Genomic DNA, 11,408 nt, shown 5'->3' with positions numbered 1-11,408 from the left:
AAAAATTCAACTTGAGATTTTCATCACGTGGTATAATCGGGAACGATACATTAAGTTGACAGATTGATGATTGACCTATGGTGGGATCTTAAGTTGTTCCCTCGATTTATTTAATTCTCATAAAATCATTTGGGTCGACAGCAACTTTATATTTATATTTATTAAATAATTAATACCGTCCAATCCACTTTTTAAAAAATAATTATTTTTTGCCAAACCAAAAATTTAAATAGCGAACGAGGCTTTATATTAATTTGTATTGGGCCGTCGTCAGTGGGCTATGGGCCGTGGGTAACAGGGCTTTATGAACACACTCTCTCTTCACGAGCCGAATGCTGATGCAGCACAGGTCATTTGATGCTTTGATTCCTTACAGGCTCCAGCTGTTATTTGGTTAGGCTTTAACTTACGAGCCTGGTCAGCTTTTGCTTTTTTAATGGCATGGAGTGATTTCTGCAGAGCTAGCTACTCGATTCTCATGCATTCCATCTCGCCATTGCCAACCAACGCCACAAAACAAAATCTTCCTTTAGCACTATTAATCATATGCCTGCAAAGTGCAGACTGTTGCAGTGACGTCCAGCTCATACACTGCAAATGGTTCTTTCTTTCTTTTCTCCTTCAAATAAAAAAGAAGTCTACAAAATAACATATAGAAAAAGCTAAGTGCATTCACGAATAATCAAAGAAAATAATGAGTCAACTTGCAAACTGGTCCAATACAAGTAGGGTCGTTGGCAGTAGTGCACTTGTTTACTCAGTCTCCAGTTGTGGTGGGCATTTTTTTTGACCTCAGTCAAGTCCAGCATTGCTGAAACAAATTGTGAATATTCGATTCTTGGTTCTCTGTCTCTTGTATGGTTTCTTCTTCTACAGCTGAGAACAGAGCATAAATTGTCGAATAAGAAAGATTATTCTTTTTTGTTTATATTTTAATGAAAATATTATCAAATTTTGATCTATTAATGTTTTGACCGGATGCTGTTATTAATTAGTTATATAATAATTGTGCGTAAATAAATCTATCGGAGCGAGGAAATCGAAGCGCGGATTAAAAAGCTAAAAAAAAAGATCGTGGCTTGGAGAGCGAAAGCAGGCGAGGGGAAAGGGGAGATCGGAAGGAGAACGATCTCTAGGGCTAGCGAAGGAGCGCGATGGAGGACGGAGCTCAGCCGACGGACACCGAGATGATGGAGGCGGGAGCGCAACCTCCGCCTCAGCCGGCCGCCGCTGCCGCCGGGCAGGGTGGTCTTGAGAACATCCAGGAGACGCTCAGCCACGGCGGCCGGTTCATCCAGTACAACATATTTGGAAACATCTTCGAGGTTACCTCCAAGTACAAACCCCCAATCATGCCCATCGGCAAGGGAGCCTACGGGATCGTATGGTGAGTTGCGTCCCTCTCCTTTGGGGTTTCCCCTTCGAGATGGCGATACATCGGAATTGGTCTGCGTGAGGGTGATCTTGATTCTGCTTTTCGGGAAAGATATTTTTTTTTCTCTTTTACATGGTTTGCCTGTCTGAATCCTGTTGCCTTTTTTTTGGGTTATAGCTCGGCTTTGAATTCGGAGACGGGCGAGCAGGTTGCGATAAAGAAGATAGCAAACGCGTTCGACAACAAGATCGACGGGAAGAGGACTCTGCGGGAGATAAAGCTTCTCAGGCACATGGATCATGAAAATGTTAGTTTCTTTGCTATGCTTCCTTCGTATTTTCCTTCACCAATATGCTGTTTCTTTCATATTTTGGGAACTTCCATTTGTAAACTTCGGAGATTAATTGATAAATTGGAAAATGGCCAGTTTGATGCAAGATGCCCATATTTCTGGTCACTTTTGGTTTTCATTATTAGTTTAGTACTTAATTTAGTTGTCGTTGAGCGAGTAGGATTAACAAATTAATGAGAATACTCGTACATGCTAAAAATCTATGCAAGAAAATCTAGCTATTGGTTTCTTTCCTTGGCGGCGTTAGTACAAGTTGTTAGTTAAATAATAACTGAATGATTTAAGATGGACAAGTTCAAGCAGAACCACGATGCCATTAGTTATGATGACTCTGCCTGTGTTTAAGGGTTCACCGATTTACATTTTTTTTCCCTTTTTGATTTGCTTGATAAAGGAATCAGCAGATTGACAGAATGAAAAAGCAACTGTTCTTGTAAAGTAAGATTTGTGAACTTTTGACCACGTATGAACAGCCTAGCCTACCATGCCTATCAACCCCTTTACTGTTCTGGCTGGACAAAAAAGGACGCACTCAATGTGTATGTTTTAAAAAAAATGCAATTCCAGTTGATATCACTATGTTCGATTATTAAGTAATAGATGGTAGGGGAATTTTGGTCAAACACATAATAGATGGTGTAGAATATTCAGACTCAAGAATTAATAGCTAGGAGATATTTGAAGGAGTTCCTTTTCTAGTAACTTTTCAATATTGTAAAGAGGTTAGCCTCTATCCTGTTCCTCCATCTCTTTTCTAGAGTCTATCCTGAGTTTAGGATTGTACAATCTGAACCTCTGAACAATGAGCTGGCATTTTGTACTAAGGTATTAATCAGTAATATTTTACTTCAATTGTTTGAAAGATGTGTTTGAAAGACATTTTTGCACCAACTTGCAGAAGAGGGGCACTACTGTAATGAAAATAAGTTGAGTGAAATTTTTTATTTATTAAGGACACTTTTTTGTTTTGTTTTATATTAATCTGAGTAGATACTCTAGGGTGAAAATGGAGAAGTTGCAAGTTGCCTCATTTTGTCTTCTGCTACACCATATTTAGGGGTAGTATTATAATAAAGAGAATAACCTGAGTGAATCTGTTACTTGATTAGTTATCTTTTTTAATTTGTTTATATTAATATTTGATAAGATAATTTAGCGTGGAATATGGGATTTTAACTAAGCTGTTTTCTTCCTTCTCCATCTATCCTATTGTTCTCTTTCTTATCTAAACTTTCAATTTCAATTAGTGAAATGCCAGTTCTATTTCTTACGAAAGCTAATAGATTTATTTAATTATGTTTTCTTTTAAATGTTAAATATAGGTCATAATTAGGTGTCATGGTTGATGTACAGAAGTACTGTTTTTGCTCTTGTTTGCTGGTGTATTACATGTTAAAACAAAAGAAAAATTAGAAAATTAATCTGAAGTAGTTTCTTAAATGACTGTGATTTTAGCTAAGGTACGCTTAGTTTGAAAATCCACTTAGACAGGCTATATAATGATCCTTTTATCGGCATTCGATGTTGATAAGTAATGCACGGAAGAGGACTACTAACAGAATTGGAATCAGTACATGGTTCAGATTGGTAAATCAGACTTTCTGAGTGGAATGATAAGTTAGAAATTCTGTGAGAATATATGATATTTACATAAGAAAAAGAAAGTATTGATGAATGTTATGAAGAAATTCAAATAATTGTGATAACAAACTATGCAATAATGTTTTAGGTAAGATTGGTTTGTACTAATTTTTTAACAGAAAATTTTCAAAATATTTTTATGATAACTGTAGCTATATTGGTCAGTGAAAGTTTGATATTTGCAAATTTTCAGAAGATCTTATTTTCATTACCTGGCCATTCATTCTTGTTTCTACAGATTAATGTGTCATCTTTGTAGTATAATATGTTACCAACTTCAAATGCTATGTCAATGCTTTACAACCAACTGCTTTAAGTCTGTCAAATTGAACGGGATGATTTTTCCCTGTATTGCTAATAGTATTAGCTTTGGGAAGTAAATATATGTGCTCAGGAAATCACTTTGTTTTGTTAGACAACAGAAAAATCATACAACTGCATCCAGAAAAATCTGATGGCTCTTTTATTTAGAATCCTATATGTTATTTTATTTTTTAAATGACATGTTGCATCAGCTCCAATAAGAATTAGCAATTAGTTCACAAAAAGTTGATCTTTTCATCAGGGTAATATTTTTATGTAAATTACAGATTGTTGCAATCAGAGATATAATACCACCTCCTGCACGAAACACATTCAATGATGTCTATATTGCTTATGAGTTGATGGACACAGATCTGCATCAAATTATTCGCTCAAATCAGGCTCTTTCTGAGGAGCATTGCCAGGTTCTGGTTTCTAATTATGTAATTGGAATATGCATATTTACTGTCCATAATTTGTAAAACTAATTATCTAAGAACCTACCTGTTTTATCAATATTAAAACTCAGATACAGTACTGATTGTTGACTGCTTAAATTGTCCAATGGTTTGTTCTGTTTTCTTTCCCTACAGTATTTCCTTTATCAGATTCTTCGGGGGCTAAAGTACATACATTCAGCAAATGTTCTTCACAGAGATTTGAAACCAAGCAATCTCCTCTTAAATGCCAACTGTGATCTGAAAATTTGTGACTTTGGGCTTGCTCGGACTACCTCGGAAACTGATTTTATGACAGAATATGTTGTTACAAGATGGTATCGAGCTCCAGAACTGTTGTTGAATTCTTCAGAATATACTGCAGCAATTGATGTCTGGTCTGTTGGTTGTATCTTCATGGAACTGATGGATCGGAAGCCTCTATTTCCTGGAAGGGATCATGTGCATCAGCTAAGGTTATTGATGGAGGTATAATCTTTGAACCTAAAATATGTTTGTGATCCACCTTCTAAATCATTTCTAGCCTTTGTAGCTAACTCATGCTTGCTTACATTGAAAAGAGTAACATTGCATTCTATATTTGTCATATTAACGATTCAGCCTTACACAGAGTTCAGTGGTGTGATAAGATTGTTATAGCCTCCTAGCTGGACTCAAGTAGTTTGCTGGCCCTTAACAGTTTGAAATAATGGTTTTTTCATTTTGTTTATTTTATTTTTTTGTATATGTATGTGTGTCAGTGGCCAATACTTGAAATTGAAAATTTTAGGCTTTTAGTTTTTTTAATTTCTCCCGCAATTGATATTGACTCATGATTTTGGTAGCTTTTTGATGGAACCCGATGGGTATTTATCTTACTAAATCATCTGTTTGATCATTATCAAAAGCTAATAGAAGCTATAGGACAAGAAGAACGGTGCCTATTTTTCCCTCAGTTTCTTGAAGTCACTCTTACATTTATTTTTATTTTTATTTTTGATAACCCAGGTCTCCAGTTCTTTGAACTGAAGTCACTCTTACATGAACTATATCAAGCACTTGACATCTGGAAAATTAGTTATTGTTCACTATACTCTATTAAGCACTTGCCTAAACTTGCCATTTCAGCTTCAGTTAGTTATCTGTTTTCCAAATTTTTTACATCTTTGATTGCTGCAAAATCTCTCCAAAGCTTCAATTGGATTTACTAGTATTCTAGTGTTGGCAATGTCTCAATCTTTCTATGTATGGAAGCCCAGTCATTTACAGCATGCAAGTGTCTAGAAAGCCAAACCTACTCTACATGAAATTTTGAGTTTTTTCAGTTTCTATGGCTTTTTCTTTCTCTTACCATCTTTTTGGTCTCATCTTTTTATCATTTGTTATACGTAGGGTTTTAATGAAATCAGATATAACCAAGTTCAATGACTGTAAAAGAACTTTTTGAGTTATTTTGATCTGATATGTCTTGCTACGTTTGCATCATTAGCATGGTTTTGTTGGCATGAAACTTAATCCAATAAAATCCTACTCAAATTAGATCCTTTTCCTAAGCTTTGATTGGATTTTAGGTTTGGATTAAAAAATTATGGCCTTTGGGATTTAGGATTGATTTCCCAAAGCCAGACCCACCCCTTGACAATCCTAAAATTTATGATCACTGTAATGTTTATTACCTTCATTTTGGAGGAATATATGCTGTATTGCATGCTGTTTGCTGGTTTACATCTACATTTGATCTTTGTTTTGAATTCCCTCACATGATGCAGCTTATTGGCACTCCAGATGAGATCGAATTGGATTTCCTGAATGAGAATGCAAGAAGATACATAAGTCAACTTCCTCGTCATCCAAAACAGTCGTTGCCTGAAAAATTTCCACATGTTAATCGTACAGCTATTGATCTCGTTGAAAAGATGCTAACATTTGATCCTAGGAAGAGAATAACCGGTACCTTTTATCTTTTACTTGTTTTCTTTCACTTAAAAATATTTAGTTTAGTTGTGCATGATTTCAAAACTTATCCATTTAGGATGAGTTTTGTGTTTTGACACTTTCTATTGTTAAAACAATGCTTCGTTTAATGAGGACCCTAACAAATATTCAGATTTATCTCTTTACAACTCTGAATGGGAACTCGTGTTAGTTTGTATGCGTGAAACTAAAAGAAATCCAAGGGAATGCATTGGAAGTTTAATACAGAATGTTGTTTGAACATATGTTGGCTACACCTCACTCAGAGAAATTTCGCAATCTATTGTTTGAACATTGAAAGTTGATTGTTGACTTTTATTTACTATTGGCAGTTGAAGAAGCTCTATCACACCCTTACCTAGCATCTTTGCACGACAGCAGCGATGAACCAGTGTGCATGATGCCCTTCAGTTTCGACTTTGAGCAGCATGCGCTTTCTGAAGAACAGATGAAAGAGCTCATCTACCGTGAGGCCCTTGCATTCAACCCCGAGTATCAGCAATGAATACGATCCAAGTCCTCTTTATCAGTGCATTGAACTTTTAGTCTGTGTAAACGAAGTTATTTGTATTGTATGGCACTATCTCTGATTTCTCAGTGTATATACTTAGTGCCAGGTAGTGCTACTTGCCATCTGTATCTCCATAACGCTGGAACTGGTTGATTCTGGGGGTGGTTGTACTACGGAAGCCTCTGATTAATTGAATTCACTTGTCAGTTGTCACATGGTTTGCACGGTAAGTTCGTTGACAAAAATAAAGAAAGTGGTGTATTTTTTGGGTTCTAATTCCAATGGAAAAGACTTTGTTGATGTTATTCAAGGCATGATAATTCTACTGCAAAAGACTTAAAGTTGCTGATTGCAGCCTCTTTACTTCACACTTGTGTATTTTTTGTGTTCATTTTGCTCGCGTTGCCGCAGTCTACGGGACCTAGCGTTGAGTAGTGGCCATAGTCTGACGTGGAGCATTTCTTAGATCTGCATTTTTTTTTTGGCACGGGGCCCACCGAGATTGTGACGTCGGTGGAGACTGGACCCCATGGAGATTGGAGAGGTCGGGGAGGCACGTGACAGAGCGCGTGCGAGCAAACATTAATGGAACCGGTAGAAGCCAATCTAACTAGGCTTTAGGCAATTTACCTACTTTTTCTTCCATCGTGAGCGGATTCTGGTCCATTTAATTGAAATCTTTCAAGTGTGAATTCATTTCCACTTGCAATACGACTTTGGTTTCCCTCGCAAGAAATTAATTATTGGCTTGCCTTCTTTGTCACTTAAAAGGCACACAAAGAGATACTGTTGCAAACACACACAAAAGCCTACATGGTAGCCACGAAAAGAGTAATGCTTACGTGTTCAAACAAAATCTACCTGAGAATCTATGCCAGATTAGACTTTTCTTCCTTTTATTTTAAATCGGACATTGTGGTGGTTAGATAGATGCTTAGTCAATTTATCTATGATACTCTGTCTATTTTAAGTAAAAAAATTCGAAATATACCTCTCTCTTACTGACTAGTACATTTTTTCACAATATATAAAGTTTTAACCTTAAAATAATTAGAAAATAAACTGTGGAAGAAGATGAATGATTTGAGAAAACAAAAAATAATGCGTTTTTACACAATAAAACCCGAAATAGAGGTGCGTTTTTTTTGTAAAAATGGAACGCGTGGTCTGAGTCAAGTTTGTACGCTTGTCGTGCATCCAAAAAATCCCTGCAGTAAGTAAACAAAATCAAATATCTCCCAATTATTCCTCCACGAGAAATAACATCCTTTTAATCATCAACAAATATTTAAAGAGAAAACCTCGCTACTCTAAATTAAATCCCAGACGACAAAAAATCCCACCTGAGATGTAGCTGGAAGATACTGTGCTCCTTCAGCCTTGTACCGAGCATATTCCTTTTCTACCCTCACCATAAACCCATACATTGATACACAGTCCGGGGTATTTTGGGTAGTTTAGACCAAAACCCAAGACCTTTTTTATCGTCTCCCAATGCGCAATCGCTTGCTTGCTCTGCCAACTCCGTTCACTTCACTTCCCGCCTTCCTCTTCCTTTCCTTCGTCTCTCTAATCGATATCTTTATCCTCTTTCCGAGGTCAAGCGAGTACGGATTCCATCGGAGACACAAAGAGGAAGGTGGAATCTCCTCGAAATATTCCAGCTTGGGGTCTCCGCGGTCGCTATTTCCGCCCTCGCCAGTGGGTGGCCGGCGAATGCACGGGTATGTGCACAAGGTCCCGCCTTTCCGATGATCGCTCGATGGATGGACACGATGGAGGAAAATACAGCTCATCGTGGTGCCTCTTCTATGTATTGACTTCGGATAAACCCTTTTAACTCGATTTCTCCTTGATCCCAAGAGAAGCTCGCTCTTGGACAGGAATCGGTAAAGATTCAACTGAACTCCCCTCTTTACTCTATTTTAACGTTTGAAAAAAGAAGAGATGTTGCATCTTCTTGCTGCCATATATGAACCCCCTTATGCTCTAAACTGTTCATTAATACATACGCGCTCCTGCCGACTTCTCTGCATTGCATTTATGTTGTGGTCGTTTGTTTCTTTACGGAAGTATTATGAGCTCAAGAAAGAGAGAGGGGAAGTGGATATGCAATTATTAAATCGATCATCTGCTTCCGTTTAATGGTGATAATTTTAAGTATATTTGTTCATTTGTTCAATGGGGAAACAAAGAGATGTAACTTCTGGTTTTACCTATATAGTGTTGCAGTGGGTGGGATCTTAGATTCTTAGTGGGAATGCTTCTTCTGTGCTTTCGCATGGAATGGCATCTCATAAACAGTAAGCGCAAGTTGATTCTCTGGGGGGAAAATCGACTAAGGTGCAGAATTTAGGTTTTCAGTAAACTACAAAGTTTGCAACTTTTTTGCTTTGAAAGTGGAGCTGCTTTGCCATCAATGTTTTCGATCACGTAAATTGTCTTCTTTCTTCAAAAAGCATGATGATTTGTCTCCACTAAATTTTGTCTAATCTTTGACACATAAATTGGTTGGTTTTGTTATAATTCTAACTTTGTTTTGATTCTGTCATTATCCGCTGAATTGGACTGATGGCCTATTCTTGAGTGTTTTTTGATCTTCATAAAAAGGCAAACTTGTGGGGCTTTGCCTTTTTATTCTTGTGTCTCTTCTATCATATATTTTAAGAGGGCTTTTAGGATCACATCTATCTTGATGGTTGAAATTAAGAAGAACAATTCCGCTGATCCATGAGCTCACTGTATACTCTTGGAATAAGAATATGTCATTTCTGGGAACCGTGGTCTGGGTTTAATCATCCAGACATATGAGTGTCGCCTTCGATTTTTAACTTATCTTCTACTTTTCTATTTTCTTCCACCTAATTAAGCGTAAGCCAAAGCTATGCTGCCCTTTAAAGATTCGGCTACCCACAGTGGGGGAGACATGCTAAGTGTTATTGTTCCAAATCAAATAGAGGAATCCAATGTACCAAAGAAACTCTCTGATCTTTTTGCCTTTTTATGATTCGAAGATGTCATTGTTCTTTCTTTCTCTTTCTTTTAGCCATTTACTTGGCTTTCCTCCTGTTTTGTGTGTATATTCTCTTTAAAGTTGGAGAAAAGCTCTACCTAAAGTAGTACACTTTGTTTTCTTGCTGGCCATCTTTGAGTCTAATTCTAGTGGAATTTCTTTCCAATCTGCAACAGGAATAGGCATGGAATCCTATAGACCGGAGCCTTGGACCTTCAGCAAGATCCTCCATCTCCGCCGCCCTTCTGCAAGTTCTGCTGGTTGTGCTTGCTCTACTCCTGATGAGGATGCTTATTCAATCCACAAGATTAAGCTGTCTCAGAACTTCAGTGGTAAGTCCATCCTTGCACAAGCTAATGGTTTCTGCAAAGACAAACATGAGAAGCAGCATGAAAGTCTCTTTTTGAAGGAGAAAGACTCCATGGAGTCCCTCCTAGCAAACCTTTTCGCGAGCATTTCTGTGGTCAAAGCTTTCTATGCCCAGCTCCAATTATCAGAGTCTCCATATAATCCTGACATGATACAGTCTTCGGATTTAGCAATTGTTGCTGAATTTAAACGAGTCTCAGAGCTCAAGCAGGCTTACTGCAAGAACCGCTTGGTCATCCCGCATCTTGCTTGTGACCCTAACATAGCCGTTGCTGCTCAAATCAAAGAGAAGCACAATCTAATCAAGACCTATCGGATCACAATAGACAAGTTGAAGGCTGACCTCAAGCTCAAGGATTCTGAGAGGTTCTCACTACAGGCTGAGCTCCTTGAGGTAGAGAAAAATAATCGAGCTTTGGACTTGAAGCTCCATCCTGGTCGCTCAATTTCAGCCTTGGATGATCTGCATCCCTCTGGCTTAAACCCCACCCATTTCCTCACCATTCTTCGGTGCGCCTTTAAATCCATTAGAACTTTTGTCAAATTGATGGAGAATGAAATGGAGTCAGTTGGTTGGGATCTTAATGCTGCTGCAATTACAATCCAACCTGATGTGTTTGGGTGGAGGAAGCCTGGTCATAGGATATTTGCGTATGAGTCGTATGTGTGTAGTAAGATGTTCTCCAACTTCCACACCAAAAATTTCAATCTTGATGCCTCGGAAGACAGGCTACAGTGGAGTTCACACGAGTTCTTCCAAGAATTCAACCAGCTGAGGTATGTCGAACAAATCAAGACTCTCAGTCAACACTCAGCAATCGCAAGCTTCTTCAAGGCTAAGTATCTGGAACTTGTGCATCCCAAGATGGAAGAATCGTTCTTTGGCAATCTTGATCACAGGGCAGTGCTGAGCTCCGGGCAGGGCTTCCCAAACTCAGTATTCTTCTCACATTTTGTCGAGATGGCAAGGCGAGTGTGGCTCCTCCACTGCTTGTTCTTCTCGTTCAAGCAAGACTCCGACCGCCACATCTTCCAAGTTCAGCGAGGCAACCGGTTCTCCGAGGTGTACATGGAGAGCGTAGTGGACGACAATGACGGTCGTAGACCCACCATGGTTGGGTTCACTGTAGTTCCTGGGTTCAAGGTGTGCTCGATGCTGATTCAATGCAAGGTCTTCCTCTCACCTGCGGATCCATGTTCATAATGCCATCAGGTGAAAGACATGGAAAGCCCTCCCTCAACAACCATGTTCAAATGTAGCAGTAGGTGTTAGTTACGCTTAGCTGTGGGTACGAGGATCTAACGATCTTGTTTTGTAATGGGTATCTAATTATTTAAATTTGGAGGGTCTATAAAAGGTTTTCCATATCTCCATTAAGAGTACAAAAACCAAGAAATAAAGGCTCTGCTCATATAATTCTTAAGATCATAAA

General features: G+C 38.2%; 2 protein-coding genes across 2 annotated transcripts; both read left to right on the top strand.

The window, feature by feature from the left end:
* The first annotated feature begins 1,036 nt into the window (after positions 1–1,036).
* LOC141814732 (mitogen-activated protein kinase 1) lies at positions 1,037–6,806 on the top strand. Its single transcript, XM_074702711.1, has 6 exons — positions 1,037–1,387; positions 1,553–1,682; positions 3,959–4,096; positions 4,265–4,597; positions 5,878–6,058; positions 6,415–6,806. Exons 1-6 carry the CDS (start codon positions 1,155–1,157, stop codon positions 6,585–6,587), a joined length of 1,188 nt encoding a protein of 395 aa, XP_074558812.1. The 5' UTR covers positions 1,037–1,154; the 3' UTR covers positions 6,588–6,806.
* Positions 6,807–8,366: 1,560 nt separating this feature from the next.
* LOC141847234 (protein GRAVITROPIC IN THE LIGHT 1-like) lies at positions 8,367–11,320 on the top strand. The gene is made up of 2 exons (XM_074735228.1): positions 8,367–8,482; positions 9,783–11,320. The coding sequence occupies exon 2, from the start codon at positions 9,791–9,793 to the stop codon at positions 11,177–11,179; it is 1,389 nt and encodes a 462-aa protein (XP_074591329.1). The 5' UTR covers positions 8,367–8,482; positions 9,783–9,790; the 3' UTR covers positions 11,180–11,320.
* The last annotated feature ends 88 nt before the right edge of the window (positions 11,321–11,408 follow it).

Source organism: Curcuma longa, chromosome 1 (genome assembly GCF_044706935.1).
Source record: "Curcuma longa cultivar G26 ecotype Majalengka, Jawa Barat chromosome 1, ITB_CL_G26_1.1, whole genome shotgun sequence".
NCBI lineage: Eukaryota > Viridiplantae > Streptophyta > Magnoliopsida > Zingiberales > Zingiberaceae > Curcuma > Curcuma longa.
The sequence above is the reverse complement of the archived record's forward strand: the minus strand, read 5'-3'. Positions and strand labels throughout refer to the sequence as shown.

Excerpts from the sequence above, each read along its gene's own strand:
- LOC141814732 (XM_074702711.1), top strand. The coding sequence starts at position 1,155 with ATGGAGGACGGAGCTCAGCCGACGGACACCGAGATGATGGAGGCGGGA. Across the intron at positions 1,388-1,552 it reads GGAGCCTACGGGATCGTATG|CTCGGCTTTGAATTCGGAGA; the intron begins GTGAGTTGCGTC and ends TTTGGGTTATAG. Across the intron at positions 4,598-5,877 it reads AGCTAAGGTTATTGATGGAG|CTTATTGGCACTCCAGATGA; the intron begins GTATAATCTTTG and ends CACATGATGCAG.
- LOC141847234 (XM_074735228.1), top strand. The coding sequence starts at position 9,791 with ATGGAATCCTATAGACCGGAGCCTTGGACCTTCAGCAAGATCCTCCAT.